The following is a 24,317-nucleotide window of genomic DNA, read 5'->3' on the forward strand; positions in this document are numbered from 1 at the left end:
ATGTAGTACTAGCTTAAGGATCTATGCAGTGATCTGCTGCCTGACATATAAATAGCACAGGGAGCCCCCAGGGGTCTCAAGGTGTCCAAGTGCAAGGAAACACTCGCTCCCGGGGTCTAACTACCCTGCACAAGAGATCAGAGGGGACCATCTCCCTTGTGGCCTGGGAGTGTGGGCAAACTGGGCAGAAGCCTGACATCTTCTCCATGGGACAGGCTTCTTATCAACAGGCAACTGGGGAGAAGCAGAGAGAAAAGGGAACAGTCATCTTGCAGCAGGGAATTGCTGTTTGCCTGGGATATGTGTACTCATGTAAAAGTTTTGCTCCTGGAATCCCAGCAGGACCACAGGAATGGTTCCTCTGACATGGGGTAGTTTGAAAGACCTGCTATTGTTGAGGCTATTTTGACATATTTTCTGAGCCAGCACCTGAGATTATATGTATATATACACACATATACTCTGTATATATACAAACATATACTCACAAATACAAACGGGAAAGGCAGATGTATGTGTTGCAATTGAAAGCAAGCTTCAGCTCCATGATACCTTTGTACCTACTGCATACCTGTGTTTTACAAAACAAAATTTAGTAGCTTCCTTAACTCACCCACTACAACATAAAGACATCTCTACAGCTGCATGGTCTGTTAGACAGCATCAGGACCATTAACTTGGAGATAAGAGGTGCCACACTCATATCCCGCTCTACAGAAGCCTGATTCTGTTGATAATAACAATGTGGCCACTGACATCATGCCACCTGCTTGGATTCCTATTTGGGATAGAATAGAATAGAATAGAATAGAATAGAATAGAATAGAATAGAATAGAATAGAATAGAATAGAATAGAATAGAATAGAATAGAATAGAATAGAATAGAATAGAATAGACCAGGTTGGAAGAGACCTTCAAGATCATCACGTCCAACCTATCATCCAACACCACCTAATCAACTAACCCATGCAACCAAGCACCCTGTCAAGTCTCCTCCTGAACACCTCCAGTGATGGCAACTCCACCACCTCCCTGGGCAGTCCATTCCAATGGGCAATCACTCTCTCTGTGTAAAACTTCCTCCTGACCTCCAGCCTGAACTTCCCCTGGTGCAGCCTGAGACTGTGTCCTCTTGTTCTGGTGCTGGCTGCCTGGGAGAAGAGACCAACCTCTGCCTGTTTACAACCCCCCTTCAGGTAGTTGTAGAGAGCAATAAGGTCACCCCTGAGTCTCCTCTTCTCCACGCTAAGCAGCCCCAGCTCCCTCAGTCTCTCCTCACAGGGCTGTGTTCCAAGCCCCTTACTAACTTCATTGCCCTTCTCTGGACTCGTTCCAGCAAGTCAACATCCTTCCTAAACTGAGGGGCCCAGAACTGGACACAGGACTCAAGGTGTGGCCTAACCAGTGCAGTGTACAGGGGCAGAATGACCTCCCTGCTCCTGCTGGCCACACTGTTCTTAATGCAGGCCAGGATGCCATTGGCCCTCTTGGCTGCCTGGGCACACTGCAGGCTCATGTTCAGCCTACCATCGACCAGTACCCCCAGGTCCCTCTCTGCCTGGCTGCTCTCCAGCCACTCTGACCCCAGCCTGTAGCACTGCATGGGGTTGTTGTGGCCAATGTGCAGAACCTGGCACTTGGATGTGTTCAATCTCATGCCGTTGGACTCTGCCCATCTGTCCAGCCTGTTGAGGTCTCTCTGCAAAGCCTCTCTACCCTCTAGCAGATCAACTCCTGTCCCCAGCTTGGTGTCATCAGCAAATTTACTGATGATATCTGTGGGATCAATCCCACAGAGCTACTAAATGCCTTAAATTTAATCAAACACAATACATTTAATGCTCTCAGGAGAGTAAAAGTGCCTGCCATTTTCAGGAGTGGGAATTGCTCAAGGAAGCAGTGCAGGACACCAGCATGCTAATGGCACAAACCCCACCATGATTTTCTAGAGAAAAACAAGATGCTTGTTAGCAGCAGCAATGTTCATGCAGCTATGAGAGAAGAATCTTCAAAAGCAAAGGACTGAAGTGATAGGACAGAGTGCAATTTGAAAGAAAACAGTGAATTAATCCATAGCTGGCACTAGACAGAAAATTGTAGGCAATGCTGTAATATTGTGTCCTTCTTCTAGGCTGTGATCTTCACCTGCACACAAGGCCTGTGGCAGAGATACCAGGAGGAGAATTGTTTGCCTGAGTGGCTGTCACATGGGGGAAGAAGGGTGACACTGCTATCCTTCCTCCACCCTGACAGGGGCCTCAGGTGGGGATGTGCCACTGCTCAGCAGCACAGGCAGCCCTGTCACAACCTCTCACAGCTAGCTGCTCTGCACTGTTACCTCCTTGCAGACCTGAGTTTTTAGGTGGATGTCACTGAGTCTTCTTTGTATAAGGGAAACCACAGCTGGACAGAAATGGCCACAAGCCCTCTTCCACTAACGCTTCTCCTCCTTCTTTCTCTTTTTGAAGAGAGCTTCAGTTGAGGAGCCCTGGGAAGGGGCAGGAAACAGATGAGCCACATGGGCAAGAGGGGAAATTATTTTGATCCAGAGTAATTGAATCATAGACTCATAGAATTGTTTCAGTTGGGAAAGACTGATCTTCAAGTCCAACCATTCTCTAACTCTGCCAAGTCTGGTACTAAACCATGTACCTCAGCACTACATCTTTGTGCCTTTTAAATACCTCCTTTTCACCAGACTAAACAACTCCAGTTCCCTGTTCCTCACAACACCTGTCCTCCAAACTCATCATCAGCTTCATTGCCCTTCCCTGGACATGCTCCAGCATCTCAATATCTTTCTTGCAGTGAGGGCCCCAAAACTGAACACAATACTGAAGGTGTGGCCTCACCAGAGCTGAGTACAAGGGAACAATCACTTCCCTGGTCCTGCTGATCACACAGCTCCTGATCCAGGCCAGGATGTTGGCGGTCTTCTTGGCCACCTGAGCAAGAGTCTGCTCTTGCATCAAACAGTAAGGATAAAGTTTTCCTCTAGACTAATTAGCATGTTTGTTTAGATGTAAAGCAAGCTATCTATCCATCTGTCTGTCTGTCTGTCTATCTATCTATCTCTCTATCTATCTATCCATCCATCTTATCTGTTTAATGGAAGTCTGCCTAGTAACCTGCTACCTGGTAGGCGCGTCAGCAGAGCAGAGTGAGGGATGGCAGGAAGAGAAGCAAGCATGTTATGGAAGTAAACCAGGAGGAAGTCAATCATAATAAACATTTGCTTAAGAACATATTGTACATTCTAGCATGGCAAAAGACAAGTGCCTCCTTTACACTCTGCAAGGTGAAGGAATGGGATGGGATGGGATGGGATGGGATGGGATGGGATGGGATGGGATGGGATGGGATGGGATGGGATGGGATGGGATGGAATGGAATGAATAGAATGGAATGAATAGAATGGAAAGAATAGACTAGACTAGACTAGACTAGACTAGACTAGACTAGACTAGAATAGAATAGAATAGATCAGACCAGACCAGACCAGACCAGACCAGACCAGACCAGATTGGAACTGAGAAGCTGCTCCATTCAGATGTTATTGCAGCTGAGAAGGGATAAGATGAACCGCCTCAACAATTAACTTCAAGGAGACAAAGTTAAAGCATATAAAAGAGGATTCTCCGCTGAACTTAACCAGCGTAGCACATAATTTGTTAAGCTTTAATGGTGAATTTATGATGTGGAAAAATGTATTTCCTATCCCATCTTCCCACCTGAAAAAAAAAAAATAAAAGAAGAAAAAGGAAAAGATAAGGCAAGGAAAATAGAAATATTTCCTACATAAACTTCTGTTACATCTCCTGGTGAAAATGAGAGGATGAAAACAGTAATTAGGGTTCAAGGTCAAAATGAAATTCTATTCACATCTCAGACCCTTGCACATTAGTTTGTGAAATGAGAACGTTGAATAGGGGGGGAAATTAACTGATTTCTTTTAAGTTTAGTAATTGCAAATGCAAAATGAATATCATTCTGCAGACAGGGTGCCAGAGGACAGCGCAAGCTAACGAAATAATGGTAGCCCTGATAAATAATTTATGCGCCCTATCAAAAGCCGAAGGAGATAAAGAAATGGAGAACCCATTTGAAAATTTGGAAATTGCTCAAAGCTCTTCCTCCAGTGACTCCCAGGAGGAGGAGTGGGGAGCGCTAATAAACTCTGTGACCGTGTATAATTCATAGACTTTCCCTCATTTCTTGATTTTGCGCTGCTTACAGTTTACCGTTAACAAAGGAACAAAGAGCAGGAGAAAAAGCCTGATAGCAGTTGAGAGGAGAATATAAGCCAGCTGATTCCTCTGCTTAAGTCTATTCATAAAGGGCATCTGTTTCCATCCCAAACTGCACACATATCTGCCATTAAATTTAGCATGCTGAAAACGGGGGGGGGGGGGGGGGGGGGGGGGAATCCCTTCTGCTGACATCCTCGTGCCTGCTTTATATTTGTATTTTTATGACAGCTGTTACAATGTGAGATGATAACACAACAAAAGCCATTTTGGGATGGTTTTTATCAACAGCATTCTGCTGCAGCTCTTAGTTAATGTTCAGGCTGGATTTGTTGTGGGTCTGTTCAACGGCAGTAGAGCAAACTCGGAGCAAACCAGTGGATGCTACCTGAAGGCAGTGAGATGTTTCTGAATGCATCACATAGCAAGCCACAGCCATGTTGGAAAGACAAAAAGTAATCAAATCTAAAAATTATATTAAGCTAAGATCTGCCTTTAAATTATTTTGATGGTCACAGCTACAAGCCTGTGAAGTCATATTCATGAGGAGACATGGCTGGTAAGAGGGTTAGTTTTAACTCTGCACATCAGCAGTTTGTTGCTTGACTTCAGCTTGACTTGCACAGCTCAGCTGCACAACCACACTTGTGTAATCCAGTGTAGTGACTTGAGTGGCTTGATGGTTTGACCTTTAAGGGCGTGACATGAAATATTTTAAGGTGTTAAGATTTTTCCTCTCTAAGATGCCCTGGAGTTTTAATTTTTACATGTGCAGTCTATCTAGGAACAGGGGACAGTGTCATGTAAGCTTTCTGAGGCAAACCCTCTGCTTCCTACCTTCCTGCCAAGCAGAGCCCAGCAGCACGACAAGTTGCAAGCTGCTGAAGGGCTGTGATTGCACCTACAGCCTCTGCTGCACATGTCAGAGCCAGTGTTGTCTGGCTTCAGTGGGCACACCAGAAGCTAGTGGAACACCAGTGGAAGAATCTCCAAACAGCTTCCCACAGTCATCAAGGACACAAAGAAATCACACAGCACACTCAGGGCACCTTTACAGATCTGTGTTCTCCTGGGTGAGTAGATGAGAAAGAAGGTGACCACTATCAGCAAGCTACAGAAGTGGCCACAGGGCAGCTGTGCTTTGGTGATCCACTGTGCTCATCACCAGGCTGACAAAAGGGATCCATTCCTTAAGTTCTTCCCTGGCCATACTGCCTGCCACTGGGAGCCTGTTGAGTCTTACTCAAATATTGTTTACTTCATTAATTTCCTGCTACCATCAATTGATAAATAAATTGTTCATAGGCAAATGTGTAAATTTTTCTACTAGTTCCATTGATGATTGAATAATATTGACCAAATAAATTATTCAACCTTCTTTTTTCCCACCAAATGACAAATAAATTATCTGTGAGGGGGGGTTTATTATTATTATTATTATTATTATTATTATTATTATTATTATTATATCAACCCTTCAAACTATTGAGACATTTATAAGATGTCACTCACTCTGATGGTGTCACAATTTGTAATCAGGACTCTCTAGGGCCTATATTTTCATAGACAAACAGAACCAGTTTAACTTTATTGTATATTTCTATGGCAGTTACTCTAACTATTAGCCCTTTTAGAATGTGAGGAGGTGGTTTTGCATATTTCAAAGCCAATTAAACAAAGAACAGAGATGTAGAGATGTTCTGCAGTTAATTCTTACCCAACTAACACATTTTGACTTGTGCAGATTATTTTGCAGTTTCCTATATGAAATAAAACCAGAAAACAGTCAGTGTTGAGGCTGCAGCCAGCCCATGAGCCCAAAAGGTGTTAGGATGGAGGTTCTGTAAATGAGCATCAGGATCAAAGCCAAACCAGACAGCTACACTGAGTAATCACCACTACAAACGTGAACTGCATAGGCCAGAGGTTATTTCAAGTTCCTGGATAAATTACATGAGCTTTACATCTAGATACACCATTGTTTCCCTTTTCTCCCTCTCCTTTCACTGATTTACCACTAAGTATGTGGCAGACAAGTGACAGCCTCTTCTGTTGGCATCATTTCTAGCATGTTTTACCAGTCAGACAAAATGTGTCTGAATCCAAAACCATGGACAGTCCATGTGGTGACTGTCTGTATGATGGGTTAGAAGTTAAGACCCAGATTAGGCTGCAAAAAAACAATGTTCAGACTCACTCAAATTATTTTTTTTTTCATAACATTAGCCTGGAGAAGAAAAGGCTCAGGGGAGACCTTATTGCTCTCTAGAACTACCTGAAGGGAAGTTGTAGCTAGGGGAGGTTGGTCTCTTCTCCCAGGCAACCAGCACCAGAACAAGAGGATACAGTCTCAAGATGCACCAGGGGAAGTTTAGGCTGGAGGTGAGGAGAAAGTTCTTCACAGAGAGAGTTGTTAGCCATTGGAATGTGCTGCCCAGGGAGGTGGTGGAGTCACTGCCCCTAGAGGTTTTCAACAGGGGACTGGACGTGGCATTTGGTGCCACGGTCTAGTAGTCGTGAGATCTGTGGCGACAGGTTGGACTTGATGATCTTTGACTCTATGATTCTATGCCCACATATGCATGGAAGGGAGGGTATGTGTGTGTCACCTCATACATTTTTTCACACTGGGGAGTACAAGCTATGAGCAAAGGTCTACTTAGGTGTTTTTTACTGAGTGCAGTGTACCAACAAAATGTATTTGCAAGTTGGTTAAGTTTGGGCTGTTAGTTTTCCCATCACTGCTTTTGACTCCAAGTAATGTTGTGCATCTCAGTCAGGAAAGTCATAGAAAACAGAACTGTGCAGAGTTGCAGGAGGGCTATTACTGGAGGTCTTTAAGGAAAGATTGGATGTGGCACTTGGTGGCATGGTTTAACTGATGTCATGGTGTTAGGTCACAGACTGCCCTTGATGATCTCAGAGGTCTTTTCCAGCCTCAATAATTCTGCAATTCTGTGATCTAGATTTAGCCAACATAATGGCTAAGAGAAGAATTTACTTCAATTGTCTTTCAGTTTTAATTAATTAAAGAATTTCAAAGTGTCTTTCATATATTTTATTTCAGGTATTATTTGGGAAAAGGTAGCTTTTTTCCCAGGGGTTAAAAAAAAAGAAGCAATAGCCTACAAGCAAAGCAGTGGAAAAGTCACTTTATTTCTCATTGAATTACATTAAGCAATACTTCTCTGCCTTTACGCCCTCCTTGGTGCAGTGAAACTGTTCATGGCAAAGATATGACTCTAAATGAAGGGCAGAAGAAGAAAGCTCTGGCTACCTACCTGTTTAACTTTCTCTCTGAGGACTTATAATCTTTTTAAGTCTTTCCCAGAACTGAAAACCAAACCCTTACTCTCATTTGGCAGTGCTGGTGGCCCATCTTATGATTTCTCTTGTGACTTTTGCAGCCATTCTTTCCCTTCTCTTCCACTTCACTGTGTTTTGCTCCTCAACCTCTTTTTTTTTCCTTTTTGATTGCTATTTTTGGGTGCAGCTGTTGTAATGCCATCTGGAAGAAAGGAGGCTGGTATTCTCTTTTGAAGACTGTAAAATTAGTACCTATTATACACTTTCTGCAGTCAGCATTGCAGTTCCCCAGGTTTTCTGTCTTAGTGTCATCAGCTCCACTATCCCTGACAAATGGAGCAGACAAGGAAGGTGATCATTTCAGAAGAAAAGGAGGGAAGTAGCTGGGGAAACACCATTAATTCCAAGAAAAGGGCCAACCCTATCAGATTAATCTTGTGCTCTATGAAGAGCAGTGCAGGGTAATATACTCAGGATGCTGGCAAGGAGACAAGCATCTGTATTTTTGGACTAATGAAGTCCTATTAAGATCTATGTGCTTGGAAGCATTCCTGGAGTACGGTAGCTAAGCATGGATCATGGCAACCTAGTCATCATTCAGCAGAACGTGGCTGCCTGCCTGGCTGGCTCAGATGCAATAAGGCAGTTTTCCTAAGCAGATGTGTCTGAGACCTCAAGGGCATCAAAGCGTCTGAGATTCGTAACCACTCTGACAAGCTGGCAGCATATCTGTTTGGCACAGGGCACTGCAAAGGCAATAGTGGGCTTTGAAGTTGTTTCTCTCCTCCCAAAAGCATCTTGCTCGATGTCTTTCAGTAAGATGCACAAAAAAGAAGAGGAGGTCAGGCTGAGAAAGGAATGTGATAAAGAGCTGGTCTGGGCCTTCTGTACTGTTGTCACTTGACAAAGCAGCTACCTAGAGGGAGCAAAACTATGGATGGATGAGTCTTGAGGGAGTATGGAGTCACATGTCCTGTGGGCAGTGGACTAAATAAATAGCCATTGCCACTCTTTACAGGCTTCAGAGAACTCAGCTATCTGAGTGCATCACCCAAGACAGCCCTGATGGGTTTGGGATTATGAATCATCATTTTGGAGATGCTCTCCCAGAGCAAAGCAGGCTTTCACCACTTCTTTACACACAGAACTGGTCTCAAGGGCAGCTTAAAGGCAGTCCCAGATGTCAAAATTCTGTAACAGCAGGCTTTAAAAAAACAGTAAGTTTGGTGTGGTTTGTTGTGGGTTTTTTTATAAGTTATTATCACAGCTGTGACACAAGGTTATAGGAAATCTTTATGTTGGACTTTATCTGCATCATTTACTGTTTTCCATCAGCTTTGCTGGCATTTTCTTCTCCTCTCTTTCAGTCAATACGAGCCATGAGGAGACAAGGACATGTTTAGCACCCAGGGACTTGTTCCATGTGGTGGACACAGCTCCTTCCCTCACAAGCTGAGCTAAGCAAGCGGGCATTCATTGTATTGTATCCCACCCTACTCCTATGCTGGAGAGAAAAAGTCAAACCACTGTAATTATTCACCTGAATTAAATTTCTCCTTGATTATGAAAACATGAAACATCAAGGAAAAATTAAAGTAGAAATAAATCCAAATTCCATTTCTGAAGGCTCAGCACTTTACTGCTCCTTCAGGGGAAGAAAAAAAATGATATTTGCAAAGCTTTCAGTTCCCTTTATGTATTTAACTTTATTATGTCAAAAAGGGGAAGAATTTTGTCTGTTCAACGTTATTATTATAGAAAAATTCTCTCTCTAATGAAAAATAATGTTCTGCTTAATGGTAATTATTCCAGGTCTTTAATGCTGTCCAAATGGTGCACTAGTACTCCTGCAATTAAGCCCTTGAAGGGAAGGGTACTGGAGGAAAAGTACAGCAGGACTATACCTTTACCTTGCCACCAGCCTAGACATCCACCCACGGTGAGACAGCACAAGAGGAGAGGGAGGGCCTGGAGAAGACTAAAGGAGAAAGAACAGGACCAGCTATTCCAGACAGTGAAGATTATCATGAGATGATTCACACATTTGGAGGGATAAATTCCCTCCTTTCCCAAACACCAGGTGATTTCCAAGCCCAGAAAAAGTCCAATTGCCTGATTTCTATAAATTCTACTCAAAGCTGCAGCTAACAGCCAAGAAACAGGATGCAAAAATCAAGAGAAATGAAAGCATCCCAAGTGATCAGTTCCCTGACTTCTTTTCTTAGTCACTGTATTTAAATGCCACGTAAACTCAAAGAGCTCTTTTGAGTGCACAAAGATAAATATTTGTTGATCAACAGATGACCCCTGCTGGTGTGCAGAATCACAAAGGCTGTGCCAGCTGATAAATTCAACTGAAAATGCACCTTGTATTTATTGTTTTTCCAGCCTCCTTCATGCATATTTACCTGTGGTTTGTACATCACAGTGATTAATCACACCACTCCATCAAGACTGTATCTCTTCAGTCTGTTTAATCAAAGGACTGTATGTGGCCTGCCTTTCTTACACTTCTCTCCCCAATCAGCCACATGCTACAATTTATCAATAGCATCTACTCAGCTCTGCTCCCTGTGTCCAAACATTTCCCTCTGATCATTTTCAAACAAGTTCCTGGTGATCATTTTGTCTCATGATCTGTTTATTTGGAATAGAGGATTATAGCAACAGCTTCTGTTTTCAGTGCTTCCACACAACTTGTGCTGTTAGCAAACACAGACTTTTATCAGTAACATTGTCATTATTGGTATGGCTTATTCTGTTTTCTCCTGCTCATTTGACTTTGACCTGACTTGAACTTAAAGCTAACTTTTAAAGGAGTTCACCCAAAATTCACATTATTTGGCCAGCATGTGCAGTACCTCCCTTTATCCATGATCACTTCATCTTGTCAGGAACAGTCCAGCTCTTTTCCAATTGGCACTACCATGAGAGCTCTATAGAGCTGTGCTACGTTCTCTTGGCAATTCACTCAAAAACCCCAGTCCTCTCAACAGCAAGGATGGGAACATGGACAATGGGGTTGAGTGAGGTGTGCACAGCAATAGACTGATAAGCTTCCTTACTACAGCTAAACTAAGCTTCCTCTTTTAACTTTGCCACATGAATCTAACTTACTTCAGTTGTGCATCAGGAATCACAAAGCACATTACATTGGTTTTCCCTAGATGGCATTGCACACACTTCCATTTCTGGAAATTTTGCTTTCTACATCATGAATTCTTTTTGTTGGGGTTTTTATGTGTGCATTATGACTGTGTGGAGAGTAAAGAAGGGACTTGGATCGTACACAGATTGTTCAGGATAGAGTTTTCTTGGAGAATAAACTTTATGAGGACCAACTGAGGAAGCTAGGGCTGTTGAGTTTGGAAAAGAGGAGACTGAGGGGAAACCTCATTGCTGTCTGTAACTATCTGAAAAGGAGGTTGTGGAGCAGCTGGTGCTGGTCTCATCTCACAGGTAATTAGTGATAGAACAAGAGGGAATGGACTCAAGCTATGACTGGGAAGGTTTAGAGTGCACATTAGAAAAATACTTCTCACAGTAAGAGTGGTCAGGCATTGGAATGTGCTGCCCAGGGAGGTGGTGGAGTCACCAACCCTGGATGCATTTAAAGATCATTTGGATGTGGTGTTTGGAGAGACAGTTTAAGGGTGAACTTTGGAGGGTTAGTAGTTGGACTCAATGATCCTGAAGGTCTTTTCCAACCTGAATGTTTCTGTGATTCTGATGTAAACCCACTGTAGAAGTGCAACTCTACCCTGGCATCTCTTTGGCCACCTGCATGGCCCAGTGCCAATGATCCTCTGTGCCCTTTCTTGCTGATGAGCAATTAACCTTCTTCCTTTGCCTCCTCAGCCTGGGTGGGGGAAGCTGGGTGGAAAAACAGTTGGAGAAGACTACATGAGATTATCTGCTCTTAGCCACACAGGAAGAACAGCTAGCTGCCCTCATTCTCCTACATCTCAATTCCTCTTCAACACCCTTCATCCATTGGTTACTTGATGTCAGAGCCAAGCTCCACTTCCCCAGCTTGTATCCCTCCTTTGACCCCTTCTAGGGCTGTGCTTGGAAGCAAGTCCTCTTAGCAGTCTGGAAGCCCACCCCAGTATTTATCACATTCAGCATCTTCCAGAGATGGGGAATCATGGTGGTGTCCTCATCCTGCAGAGCATGAAGGGGAGAGATAGACCTAAGGAACTTCTCAAACAGCAGTTAGTCCTGAGGAGACACACTGTGAAGCTCAAAAATATTCTATTGTTGGCAAGTGCAAACCAATTTTCTTGGCCTCACACAGCCAGGCAGCTGGCAAGGAGTAAGCTCTGAAAGCCAGTCTGTGCTTGATAACCTTTTCAAAATCAGGTAGCTTCAAACCCCAAATCCATCAGTTCATCACAGCCAGCACCCGTGGATGATAGCAGAGCAAGCATAAACTGGAGTAGTTGTCAATCATGGCCCTACCTGACCGGGGGGCCACCAGGCCCCCCGGCCTTTGTTGTTCACCACCACCATCACCCAGTGTGCACCGTGGGCACTCACCAGTGATGAGAGGAGGATCCCTCAGCCCAAATGGGCTCAGCTCAGGGCTTCTGCCCTTCCTGGGGCTGATTATAAAGGGGAGTGGGTGGGGAGGATAAAGTGGCCACACCTGGGGTGGGAGGAGACTCCAACAGAGCCCAGGTGCTCTGGGTTTGAGGAGGAAAAGGGGTGAAATGAGTGGGTGGGTGGGGTGGAAAAGGGGCAGGCCTGGTGGGAAAGGGGAGGTGATGGTGAAAGAAGGGGATTTTGAAATAATTTTATTTTCCATCCATCTTTCATAATGCACAAGTGCAGTTCATGGTTTGCTTTGCCTCCATGCAAAAGCAACAAACCCATCAATACTTCACAAAACAAAGCTCAGTGGTGGCTCTTACAATGAAATCTTTCCATCATTATCATTTTGCTTGACAGGAAAACCTGTGCTTTTCAGACCAAATTAAGTTTTAACAAAACAAGCAAACAAACAAAAACAATTCTCCAAGTGTGAATTTGCTCCCTGGATACCAGCAGACAACTCCAAATGATTACAGCCCATCCCAGGAGGAAGAGCTAAGGTTGCATTAGCATGAACCTTGCTGCCTCACTCTCTGTCTTCCAGAGATCAAAGTGTTACTGAAGTGCACATCCTGAAAGAGCATCACACATGCCAAAACAATTCTGACAAGCTGTTAACACATTTTTCTGCAGTGAAACTGAAAGGATTATGGAGTTAATGACCAAGCCTTTTAAATCACAAGCTCACCCACTTCCCCTTCACCCTTCCACATGCAATCACCTCTTCCCTCCTCTGACCATCCCATTCAGAAAAAAATTGAGGCAGTTTCTCTCTCCTGAGTCTCTGCTGCACTGCTGGGCCTGTTTTTTCTGGTTTAAGAGCTTATGCACAGTGTTTTTCTCAGAAATAAATCACATTAAGATGTTGGTTTATTATGCATGAAATATCTTGGTGTGTACGTTCTACTGTGGTTGCAACAGGTCCCAACAAACGAAGGAATGGTCATTACATCTGTGAAGGAGGTGGTGGAACACACAAGATGAGGTTCACAGGATGCAATGCTAAAGAAGAAAGAGCAGGAAACCAATAACATTAGGACATTAGGGAAAAAATTTCCACTGAAAGAGTGGTCAGGCATTGGAATGTGCTGCCCAGGGAGGTGGTGGGGTCATTGACTCTGGATGTGTTTAAAAGTCGTTTGGATGTGGTGCTTGGGGCTATTGTTTCGGGGTGAACCTTGTAAAGTAGGGTTCTCAGTTGGACTTGGTGATCCTGAGGGTCTTTTCCAACCTGAATGTTTCTGATGTAAGCCCACTGGGGAAGTGAAATTCTACAGTGGCATCTTTTTTAGTGGAAAGTTCCACATTCAGCATCCATCTACTGGTAAAGTTCTGCCTGTGGCTTTCCCTGCCCTCTTCCTACTGGTCAGCAGCTTGCATGCCAGTTCAGTTGTCATCCCTGACTGAACGCACAACCTTTTTAAATGCCTTTATTTACCTCCAATAGCTGCTAAAACCTTGTCACTTTGCATTATATTTTATCTTGCCTTCTGGCTCCTTGTTAAACCTAAAAGCATGCATTCCTTACAGAAAACTTTGTGCAGCTGATATTGTCCCAGAGTTTTCACCTCTTCCTTTTTGTTTCTTCTTGCCATTTCATTTCAGTGTTGCCACATTAGTCTCCGGCAACATTTCTGCCTTAGGGACGTTCACCTGAATCTCATTCTGGTTGCATTAAAACCATGATTTAAATAGAAAAGTTTCTTCAGTCCTCATCTCTGTCACACAGAGATACCTCAGTGCAACCATTGTAAGATGTGGCCTGAGATGCTATTTCTCTACAGTATTTTTTATCATGACAAAACCCTAACATCTTAGGAATGTGTTACTGATGGCACAACCTCTCTGCTATAAAAGTCCTTCTGTGGACTTTAAATTAGATGCTGAAAGTGAGGACAAAAATTAAACAAGAAAATAAGCAATGTTATACATGCATAGTGGGTGTTTAATACTTGCCACCCCATGGAAAAGTTTTCTGTACTCAGAAACTTGCAAGCAAGTAGAGCAAATAGAAATGGGTTGGGTATTTTGCATTGAATCTTGTTGCCAACATTAATACTGAGGTCATGAGAACTTGTGAAATGTCTTTCAGGAAACATGAATTGATTTCATTATGGCCTGACGACCTCCACAGCATTAGTGAGGCTTGCAGGTAGAATTTAACTCTGGTTCAAGAGCCTGTATAAAGGAGCACATGGGGACAGCTCTTCAGTTTCATGTAGAGAGGGCTGTGTATGTGTGTGTGTGTGTGTATATACACACACACATCTATATATAATATATAGATATAGGTCTTGTGAAAGATCAAGATCAAAATCACCTGCTGTAATGCTGAAATGATGCTCTCTTTTAGAGAGAGCAGCACTTAAGGATTTAGAACTGGAAACCTGTGAAAATTTGTGATCATCATCATCACCACCAATGTCCTTCTCTTGCCTCTTTTTTTTTTCATTAAATAATTTATTTCTCAAAGTGAATAGCAGTAGCACATCAACATACAGCATCACTGCAGTTTTCTTAACCATCAAGCTTCAACTACAGATTTTCTTCCTTCCTCAGTGTTTAGAATTCCTCATTTACATGTCATTTGTATGCTTCCTTTTCAATGCTAAGAAAAAATACACCAAAAAAAACCCCAAACAAACAAAAGAGGCAAAAGTTTATCATGGAGTTAAGGTGCTAGAGAGGAATTCAGACATTTTACACGGAATCCTACTGCTGCTACAGGTTTTCCCTGTGACCTTGAGCAAATCACTTAATCTCTGTGTACTTCTGCTCCTCATTTATATTTTAAAGGTTGATAATACTTCTTCTGCCTGTCTATTTACATTGCAAACCCCTTTTACTCTGTGTTTTATGTGATTATTGTTGCAATAAGGATCTTATCTAAGAATTCTTATTATAGAGAGGCTTTAATCTATGCAAAAAGCAATATATCATGTAGGATAGATTATCCTGTATGATAGGTTATCCTGAGCTATGATCTGGGTGTATGAGGAGCTGTTGTTGTTGTTGTTGCATTAGAAGTGTATTAGAGACTCAGTCAGACTCAGAGCTCAAGAAAGGACCAAATGGTCTCATAAAGGCTTTATAGGAGGAAAATAAAGTGCTTGGAAATGACTATTCTACCACCCTTGTTAAAAAAACAATATGGAGTGGGCTGCATCCATGCTATTAGACTCAGCTAGCACTAAGGCAGGCAGGCTGTTCCTGGCTCATAGTAGCTCCAAAACTGTATGCTGGTGTATCTCGAAGTGACAGCCTAGGCTAGTGTCAGGCAGATGAAGTGCTTAAGATGTTCTCCACAGAACAGCCCAAGCTGATGCCCAGCACAGGGAGGGCTGATAAGATGCTCTGATGTCAAAAAGTCATCCTGGTGTCCTTCCCAGCTACATGCTTCTCAGGTCTATCATCTTGGGCTTGCTGGCACAGATCAGGAAATACAATGATTTAGATTTTTCTCCAGTTCACAATCTAATAATAAGAGAGGCATAGTAAGACAGGTCCCCACACACTGTGTCCAGAGGATATGCAAGCCTAATTCCTGACTGTTGCTGCTTCACTTGGCAGCAGAGCATTTAAATCTCTGTTGAAATCTAGCCCAGGCTGATTTTGAAGGGCTTAAAGTCTAAACATATTTACTTAGCAAAAGATCCTATTATAACACAAGCCTTTACATAGTCAAGACCCGCAGTGTGGCTGTCAGATAGACCTGGCAATGGTGAGCGTAGCTGAACTGTCACCTCCAGAATTAACATCTGATGCCAGACACTTTGCCAGGTGTTACCATGTGGGACAGAAAAACAGTAGAAAACAAACAAAAAAAAAGGTTTTAACCACTTGCTCTACAGTTGGAAAAGATTTTGCAAGCATGACTTAATCACTTGCAACAACTGATTGGACTGCTTTCTGATGAGTGTTTTATGTGTTCTTGTCTCTGCAGACTGAAGAAGTCCTGAAGATTGATGGAGGGCCATGCTATTCAAACAGCAGGTGTTGCTGAGACAGAAGCTCTTTGTGCTAGGCAGCCTTGCTATTGGAAGTCTCCTATATCTAGTTGCCAGAGTTGGGAGCTTGGATAGGTAAGTCATTAAGTATTAATTACAAATGGGTTAAGATTGCCTGAGTATTATATTGTATATGCTAGCGTTTACTCATGTAGAGAAAGACAGAAAGACTGTCCTTTCTAGCAGTGTTTTCCATTGTGCTTGCTTTCCCTTTGGAGAAGTGAACAGGGAAATAAAGTTGCAGATCATCCCTGGCAAAGTACTTCTGCCTGTCCATTTGTATTCTGAACGTATCGACACTTGTGTTTGGAGAAGAAACAAAGCAGCATCCAGCAGAAATGTCATCACAGTAGCTCGTTTCTGTCTGTGTGCATCTGTGTGTTGACCTCTAGTTTCAGCAGAACAGTCAGGATGTATTTATATATCATCTTTTTCTAAATTTATGAGTAAGCAATTAATGTGCTACAGCGGTAGTTAAAATTAAGTATGAGCCTGCAGAGTAGCTTGTCAAGTTTTGAACACTGTTTCACTTGAAAGATTGCTTCAGGGTTTGGGAATTTTAACGATGTTAATTAACCAGTATTTGCTGGAGCTGAATGTGCTAAATAAGTGGGGGGTTCTCTGCAAGTAATTTCCTGGAGAGCAGCAGCAAACCCAGCAGAGGAAATCAAAGAGTGTTTGGCACTTTTGACCAGGCTGAGTTTTGACTGGTTATTGACAGTGCAACAGTAGTGCTGCCTGCGCTGACACTGCTCTTTCTGTCACCTTCAAAGTGGCCTGGGCTTGCTCTGGTAGATGCTACACAAAGAGAGGACTGAAAAAAAAAAGAATTAATGAAACAAGACTCCAAGATTTCCAGAAGCTGGTGGACAGCTTGCCAGTGCTAATGGTCTATTAGTGTTCTTCTTTTAAATGATGGCAAATATTAATGGAGTTCAAAATTGTGACACTGTGCTGTGTGAATATGTAGTGCATGGAAAGTGCACTGAAAAGCAGAGCTACCTAGTGTCCATTGCTAGGTAATGTTGAGCTCCATCTGAGGTCACTGAGTGCTCTCTTCAGCTGCTTTAAATCCACTCCAAAGGAAGAGGGAGAGCCTGTACCCACTGCAAATTAAGCCTCAGAATTGTTATCTTTTTTCTGCAGTAGTCAAAGCATCTCTGATGCTTCAGAGGTAAAAACTGCACTGAGACTAATATGATTCTGTAAATGGAGGCAGAAAGCCTTACTGGTCCCTGCAAAAGTATATTTTATGCTCAGAGTCACTAAATCTAATTAACCTTATGCTATTATCTACACTTGCACATCTACCGAATTTACTGATGGCTATAAAATTATCTGGCCACAGTATTTGACTCCCTGACCCCCTGCAGCAGTGAATTCCACCAGTTTCATATATAACACTGCCAAGGGCAGGTTCTCTCTCCTGCATTACCCAGCATAAAAAAGTACCACACTGCCAAAACAACCAGTCCTTTACTTGGTCTTGCCATGAAAGAGAGAGAAAGAAGCACGAGAGAGGATGAGGCAGATGGATTAACTGGAGATGTTCTACCTCAGCACCAGGGCACAATCCAAATCTGTCAGTAAAAAGACACTGAGTAGCTTCAGTAGATTTAGGAATAATTAATGGTTGAGGAAGAAATGCAGATTAATTTATTCTTAATTTATGATGCTCTGATTTGAACAAGAGATCTGAGGATGGCTCATCTAATAGCCTCAGATAAGGCTCTTCCGTGTGGAGGTTTCAAGGCTTCTTAAACACAAAGGGCAATTACCACTAGTTTATCTGATTGATTGGGTGATAAAGTCCAATAAATTGAGCACTTCCCTCCAACGGAGGCCACTGTCCTTCAGCTCCTGGGTGCATGAAGCTGCTTCCCATAAGGAAGCTCAGATAGATTCTGCATCCAGCAGTTTTGAGATCTGGATCAGTCTTTGACTTGTCCAACTCCCTCATTTACAGCGTGGGGAATCTCCTCACACGATTTCCATGCTCCAAACCACCCCTGCTGGAAACAGTTTTATAATCCTTTGCCACTGTGACACCTCCATTGCATTCTGGGTGAGATATTCTGGAAGCATGCTCAATCAGGAGAGAGAGAGAACATTGCTACCTGTCATTAAAATTGCCTAAGCTCATTTTAGCTCTTTGAAATTTGTCAAAAATGCTGCTTCCCAAGATGAATTCCCAACCTGGTCTAGAGTGAGGTGTCCCTGCCCATGGCAGGGGGGTTTGGAACTTGGTGATCCTTGAGGTCCCTTCCAACCCTGACAATTCTGTGATTCTATGAATTGTTCTATGGTGGGTTTTGTCAAGAGTATTTGTGGATCCCTGCTGTAGTGGTTTGAGGAATAGTTTGGGGACAGAAACTTCAGTGCTATAATAAATGTCATATGCTCCTTCTCTTTTGCAAAGGCTTGTTGCTATAATGGGGGAAAAATGACACTAAAAAAGAAAATGAAAAAAAAATAGCCACATATGAGCAGGTTGTAATATAACAGTAAATAATTCCACCTGGGGATTCAACTGCCAAGATCTTAATACCAAGTGCTTGCTACCACCACTGCCAACATCTTTTAAAGGGTAATTTTATTGCTTAGAGAGAGGAGAAAAAAAAGGGGAAGAGTAAGAAACCTGAAATGTAAAGTGTTGAGGAACGACTTTTAACAGCATCCAATCTTTTCCCTTAGGCTAGAGGATGTCTTAAGTATTTATTTACTTTTAAAGGAAACCACCCTGTTTGACAAGCTGTTGTGTTACACTGAAGGCAGTGCTAACTTTCTTTTTGAGCAAAAGAGATAAAATTAGAGATGGGTCTGGAACTGGTACTGTGGAATCCTTTTTGCATGAAAACAAATAACAAATACACAGAAGGAGAGGGAAGAGGAGATCAGAGACAGCAACTGCAGCTTCTGTTTCTTATGCTTTTAACTGCCACCTTGCTGTTGTTGAAAGACTGTGCTACCAGCCACACCAGTCTCACCAAATGATACCACTGTCAAGACAAGATATTGCTTTCTGCTGGCTTCGTTGAGTGTTTTTTCATTGGCAGGTTTGCATTACTGTTGCAATGCTTCAGTCTTTGTGACCAAATCAAGCTCTTATTCAGGTAATGATGGAGAGCAAAGGAAGAGACTAGATACTTGAGAAAAGAAATAACAACAGGGCCTCCCTTATCATCACACCTTCTAATTAGTCTGCAGGACTTAGCTAGAGCTCCTGTGAACCCAGCAATGTCATCTGGGTTGTTTCTTCAGCTCTGCCTGGACAGGCTATACCTCTCAGCATCTGGATAATCAAAGGAACAGCTAGCAGGTCAGCCAGGATGATCACTCTTACTTTGCCCCAGCCATCCATTGCCCTAGCATCAGTGTCAAATTAGAGACCCCAACAAGCAGTGATGGATGGAAAAGACATAAAGAACTAAATAATTCTGTCCTGAAAGCAGGGTTGAATAACATACAGTAAATGAGTGAGGGACCACATGCTGAGCAACCAGAATAAATACTGCATACCTAAACAGCTATTAATGAGCATTGCCCATCTGGTATACTGGCTAAGGCAGGGGTCCTCTGAAAAATAATAGCATGTGGCCATGTAATTTAAGAACCATATCATAATATATATGCACAGTGAGTCCATATTAAAATTGCCTAGGCAACCTTTGTTCTTGCATATCCTTAATTTTGGAAAGCATGGCTCCACAAAATTATTAATGACATTTTTCTATAGGACTTCAGAAGCCCTCTACACCAATTTCATCTTCAGTGCAATACTGACCTGAGTAACACCCAAAGAAGTGGCTTGGGAGTGGAAGTGAGAGCTTACTCAAGGTTCTGTAGTAGCAAAATTTCAACATTTTCCTTACTGAATAATTTCTTGCATTCACTGACATCAAATGCAAGAAGGAAGCAGAAGAGGAGCGGAAAATAGGTGAAATAATTGCAGGTGACTGTAAAAGAAGAGTGCAAAAATGCAGGTGGAGAGAAGAAACAGCAAGGCACAAAATGAGGTTCAGAAGGAGGATACATAAGTGATGATAAGAAACTAATTTCTGTAATGCAATAAATGCATTTTAAAATCCTTTTCTTGCCATTCTTTCTGTGCCTTCCCAATCATGTCCTATTCATAGCCTTGGTCTTTTTGCTTCTGAATCACAGAGAAAACACTGGGCATCTTTTAAATGCTGAAAGCTGATGCCTATAAAGCTGGGTTTCATCCCTTTTGCTTCACTAGAAAGGACAACTCTGGATCAGCAGCTAATAAAGTCAGCACAATGGGAGGCACAGGAAAGAACTCAGGCTAGAACTGGAAAAGCATTGGAAAGAGATAACCTAACCAAACTGGATTTTCAGATCAAAGTGACCAAATAAAACAAATCTCACTAAAGCTTTAAAAATTGCACAAAGTAATGAGGAATGTGGGAGGTGAGGCAAGGTTCCAGAAGCCCCAAGAACAGTAATTATAGTGCCTACAAAGCAGAAAGGAGGAGCTAGGAATTACTCAGCTAAATCACAGAATAAACGATCAAATGATTTGCCAGCAATTTCATCCCTGGCAGCATGAAATAGAAGTTGAAAGATGGGAACATCACATCACATCACTTTGTGAAAGGTTTCATTGCCTCATACAGGAAACTCATCTTAAGACATATCTTCTCTTTACAAATACCTCTCGTTTTGCTTGCAGACTGCAGCCCCTCTGCCCTATCGACGGTCGGTTCGGCCCCCGCGGCCAGGAGGAGATCCCGCTGCGAGCTCTGCAGTTCAAGCGAGGGCTGCTCCACGAGTTCCGCAAAGGCAATGCCACCAAGGAACAAATCCGACTGCACAACCTGGTTCAGCAGCTGCCCAAGGCCATTATCATCGGGGTGAGGAAAGGAGGCACCCGAGCGCTACTGGAGATGCTGAACCTTCACCCCGCAGTGGTCAAAGCTTCTCAAGAGATTCACTTCTTTGATAACGATGAGAACTATGCCAAGGGGATCGAGTGGTACCGGAAAAAAATGCCCTTTTCATACCCTCATCAAATAACCATTGAGAAAAGCCCCGCGTACTTTATCACTGAGGAAGTACCTGAAAGGATTTACAAAATGAACTCATCTATCAAATTATTGATCATTGTCAGGGAACCTACCACAAGAGCTATTTCTGATTACACTCAGGTGCTGGAAGGTAAGGAAAGAAAGAACAAAACTTACTACAAGTTTGAGAAGCTGGCCATTGATCCTAATACCTGCGAAGTGAACACTAAGTACAAGGCGGTGAGAACCAGCATCTACACAAAACATCTGGAGAGGTGGTTGAAATACTTCCCAGTCGAGCAGTTTCATATCGTGGATGGAGACAGGCTCATCACAGAGCCACTGCCAGAACTCCAGCTGGTTGAGAGGTTCCTAAATCTTCCTCCGAGGATAAGTCAGTACAATTTATACTTCAACGCCACCAGAGGGTTTTACTGCTTGCGATTTAACATTGTCTTTAACAAGTGCCTGGCGGGGAGCAAGGGACGCATCCATCCAGAGGTGGACACCTCTGTCATTACCAAATTGCGCAAGTTCTTTCATCCTTTTAATCAAAAGTTTTACCAGATCACTGGGAGGACATTTAACTGGCCCTAGACTAAACTTCATTCAAGCCTTCCCGTTGCATCTGAGACGTGCAACAAAGGTCTCTGCTCAAATATGCACTTTTCATAGACACGGCTCTCAAAGTAACTCTTTTTTCCATGCATACGTGTGTATATGCAGTGTGTGACCAAATATGCAGTGGGATCAGATTTTTTTCTACAGAGTAGTAACTAACCTAAACTGACTGTCAGCATAGTTGCATCTTTTAAGGTATAACAATAAAGGGGAAAGGAGGTATTTAGGGAAATCAGACACGGTTAAAAGGGTCAGTGTTCCTCTCGCTTAGTGAAGTGCTTGTGACACACTTATTGATCTCAGCACCATAAAAACCCATGTCAAAAGTCTGTGAAGCTGTGAGAAAGCATCATCTTCGAGGCTGTATTTGGTATGCATAGTGCTAAAGGAATACTGACACTTTAAACATAGTGCTGCATTTTTACAATGAGAGTGGGTAATACTATTTTCTTATTATTTGAAATGAATATCTTATCCCATGCCAACGACCTTGTTCCAGAGTTCTTGTGGTGAGTTTGCACTATTGTTTTTATTGTATGGACCATAGTGTCACTTGTAGCATGTCAATCACGTGTCAACAGGAGGTCAAACGATTTCTTTCTTCTCTGCTTGTGTGTCGGTCGACAAAGCTAAATGTCGTGTACATAGTGTACAATGTTTGTAAATACCAGTTTCACACTAAGTAATTATATTTTGTAAACTGAATATGGCTATTTAATTTATTGTGGAAAAATTAAATTTATTGTGGTATTTAAAGAACAAAAAAAAAAAAAATGGAATGGATTAAAATTACCTATATGTGCAATGGCCTTTCACCTTTGCTTGCTGTACGTCTGCGTGGCCCCTCAGCCCAGACGGATCATGTGCACGTGTGTGAGAGAGAGCTGCATGTGTAAATGGAGTCTCCAGACAGGAGGGAAAACTGATAGATGTGGTGAAGCTGGGTTTATTAAAAAACTCACCCACCTGTGAATCTGGTGCAATGCACACCTCAAAGAACATTATTGCTGTTCTCTTGCAGCACTTGGCTAAAATTAATTCAGCTGCAGCAGCCCGTGAGGCTAAAGAATGACTGGGAAAGCTTACGGTGACCACGGATAGCAGAAAAGCAGAGCTGCCATCAGAACCAAACTGACAGGCAGGCAAACAAGAGGAGAAGAACAATATGAAGATTTCATCACCAAAAGCTGGTAATGTTGCAGAAGTCGAAGCAAACCACTGTGATACCTCTGCTTTTATCTGGTAATATATGCACTGGCTCCAAGCAAACAAACAACTGCAGGGCTGTTAGTACTGGTATAAACACACAGCTCATGGTTCCATTCAGTAAGTGACAAGAAATTAGCTCAGCAAATTAGTATTTTCATACTTTATACATAGCATGGCTCTTAAAGATTCATAAGCAAAAGACTAAAAGCAATTGAAAAATGTCTTTTAAAATAAGGAAGAAGAAAAAAAACCAAAGAGAGAAGTACAAAAGCAAAAAGGGAAACAACTACTTTAAAACTAACAGCTAAAGATTAATGGGGGCACACATTTTGGAAGGTGTCCAGAACATCTGAATATTCTGATCTACAGTAGCAGAGTAGCTGGTAGTTCAGATTATCATAAGATCAAGCTTTCCCTGTGGGCTGTTTGTCTTGCTCAGTGATTTGAAAGCATTGGTTTTCTAAATAAGTGATTTTTAAAACTCTTGTGAGAGATTGCTGCTTGTCTTGCTGTATCTTTAATCATACGTGCTAGCAGTGTGAGCAATGTGCCCTTTCTTCATGCTGCTTGGGAGCCTTGCCAGCGCACCACGGTAGAGCATATGAGACATTTTCTCCAGCAGCTACAATGCTACTCACTGCTGACCTGTGTGAGAGCCATCTAACCTGCCCACGACCAGACATAAAGGCTGAGATATTTAACTCAACTAATTGTGTTCAATAAAAAGATTTTATCCCATTCAACATTTTTGCAGTCTTCAGGTGAGCAGAGAGAGTCCAGACAGCTTTGGCTGATACTAGTTCCATACAGTCCTGGCTACAAACTACAACTAAAGGTTGTGATGTCTTTTCAGTGAAAGAGACAAATTAGGGCAAAGTTACCTCTAAGCATGAAATATACATTTGAAATTAATATCCTTCTGCACTGATCAGAAAAAGCACAGAGCCTGAGCTCTAACAGGCACGACTACGCACACTGCTGTTAAAATCAGCTGGCTTACCTCCAGTTTATCATTTGCAATTTTGGAGACACATGGATAAATTTAGGCAACCTCTTAGGCAAATCTGCTTCAAAAAAGCACAGAGGAATAGTCAAGAATAGAAGGGCAGGAAAGAGGGTTCAGAGGCATTGCAAAGTGTTAAGAAGCCTAAAGGAAGAGGAGAGTGAATCACTTCCACGGAGCCTTCAGTGGAACAACCTCAAGCCTTTTTGACATTACCTAGTGAAGAGGAAATCTCAAAACTGGTTCTTAAAGCATAGATCCAACACACCACACAAAGTACACTTCCAGGTTAATGGGGATTTT

The 24,317-nt window shown here is 42.5% G+C and overlaps 1 protein-coding gene across 4 annotated transcripts in view; it reads left to right on the plus strand.

The window, feature by feature from the left end:
- Positions 1–22,728, plus strand: part of HS3ST5 (heparan sulfate-glucosamine 3-sulfotransferase 5) — a 201,503-nt gene extending 178,775 nt beyond the window's left edge. For all 4 annotated transcript variants that reach the window (XM_068168083.1, XM_068168082.1, XM_068168084.1 and 1 more), the window contains 2 exons: positions 16,091–16,229; positions 20,848–22,728. In XM_068168083.1, coding sequence (XP_068024184.1) covers positions 16,123–16,229; positions 20,848–21,778 — 1,038 coding nt within the window. In that variant the 5' untranslated portion in view covers positions 16,091–16,122 and the 3' untranslated portion in view covers positions 21,779–22,728. The remainder of the gene's footprint in view (positions 1–16,090; positions 16,230–20,847) is intronic.
- Positions 22,729–24,317: the final 1,589 nt, after the last annotated feature.

The sequence above is a fragment of the Melanerpes formicivorus genome, unplaced genomic scaffold (genome assembly GCF_026170545.1).
Source record: "Melanerpes formicivorus ecotype bairdi unplaced genomic scaffold, bMelFor1.0.p_v2 SCAF_131, whole genome shotgun sequence".
NCBI classification, from domain to species: domain Eukaryota; kingdom Metazoa; phylum Chordata; class Aves; order Piciformes; family Picidae; genus Melanerpes; species Melanerpes formicivorus.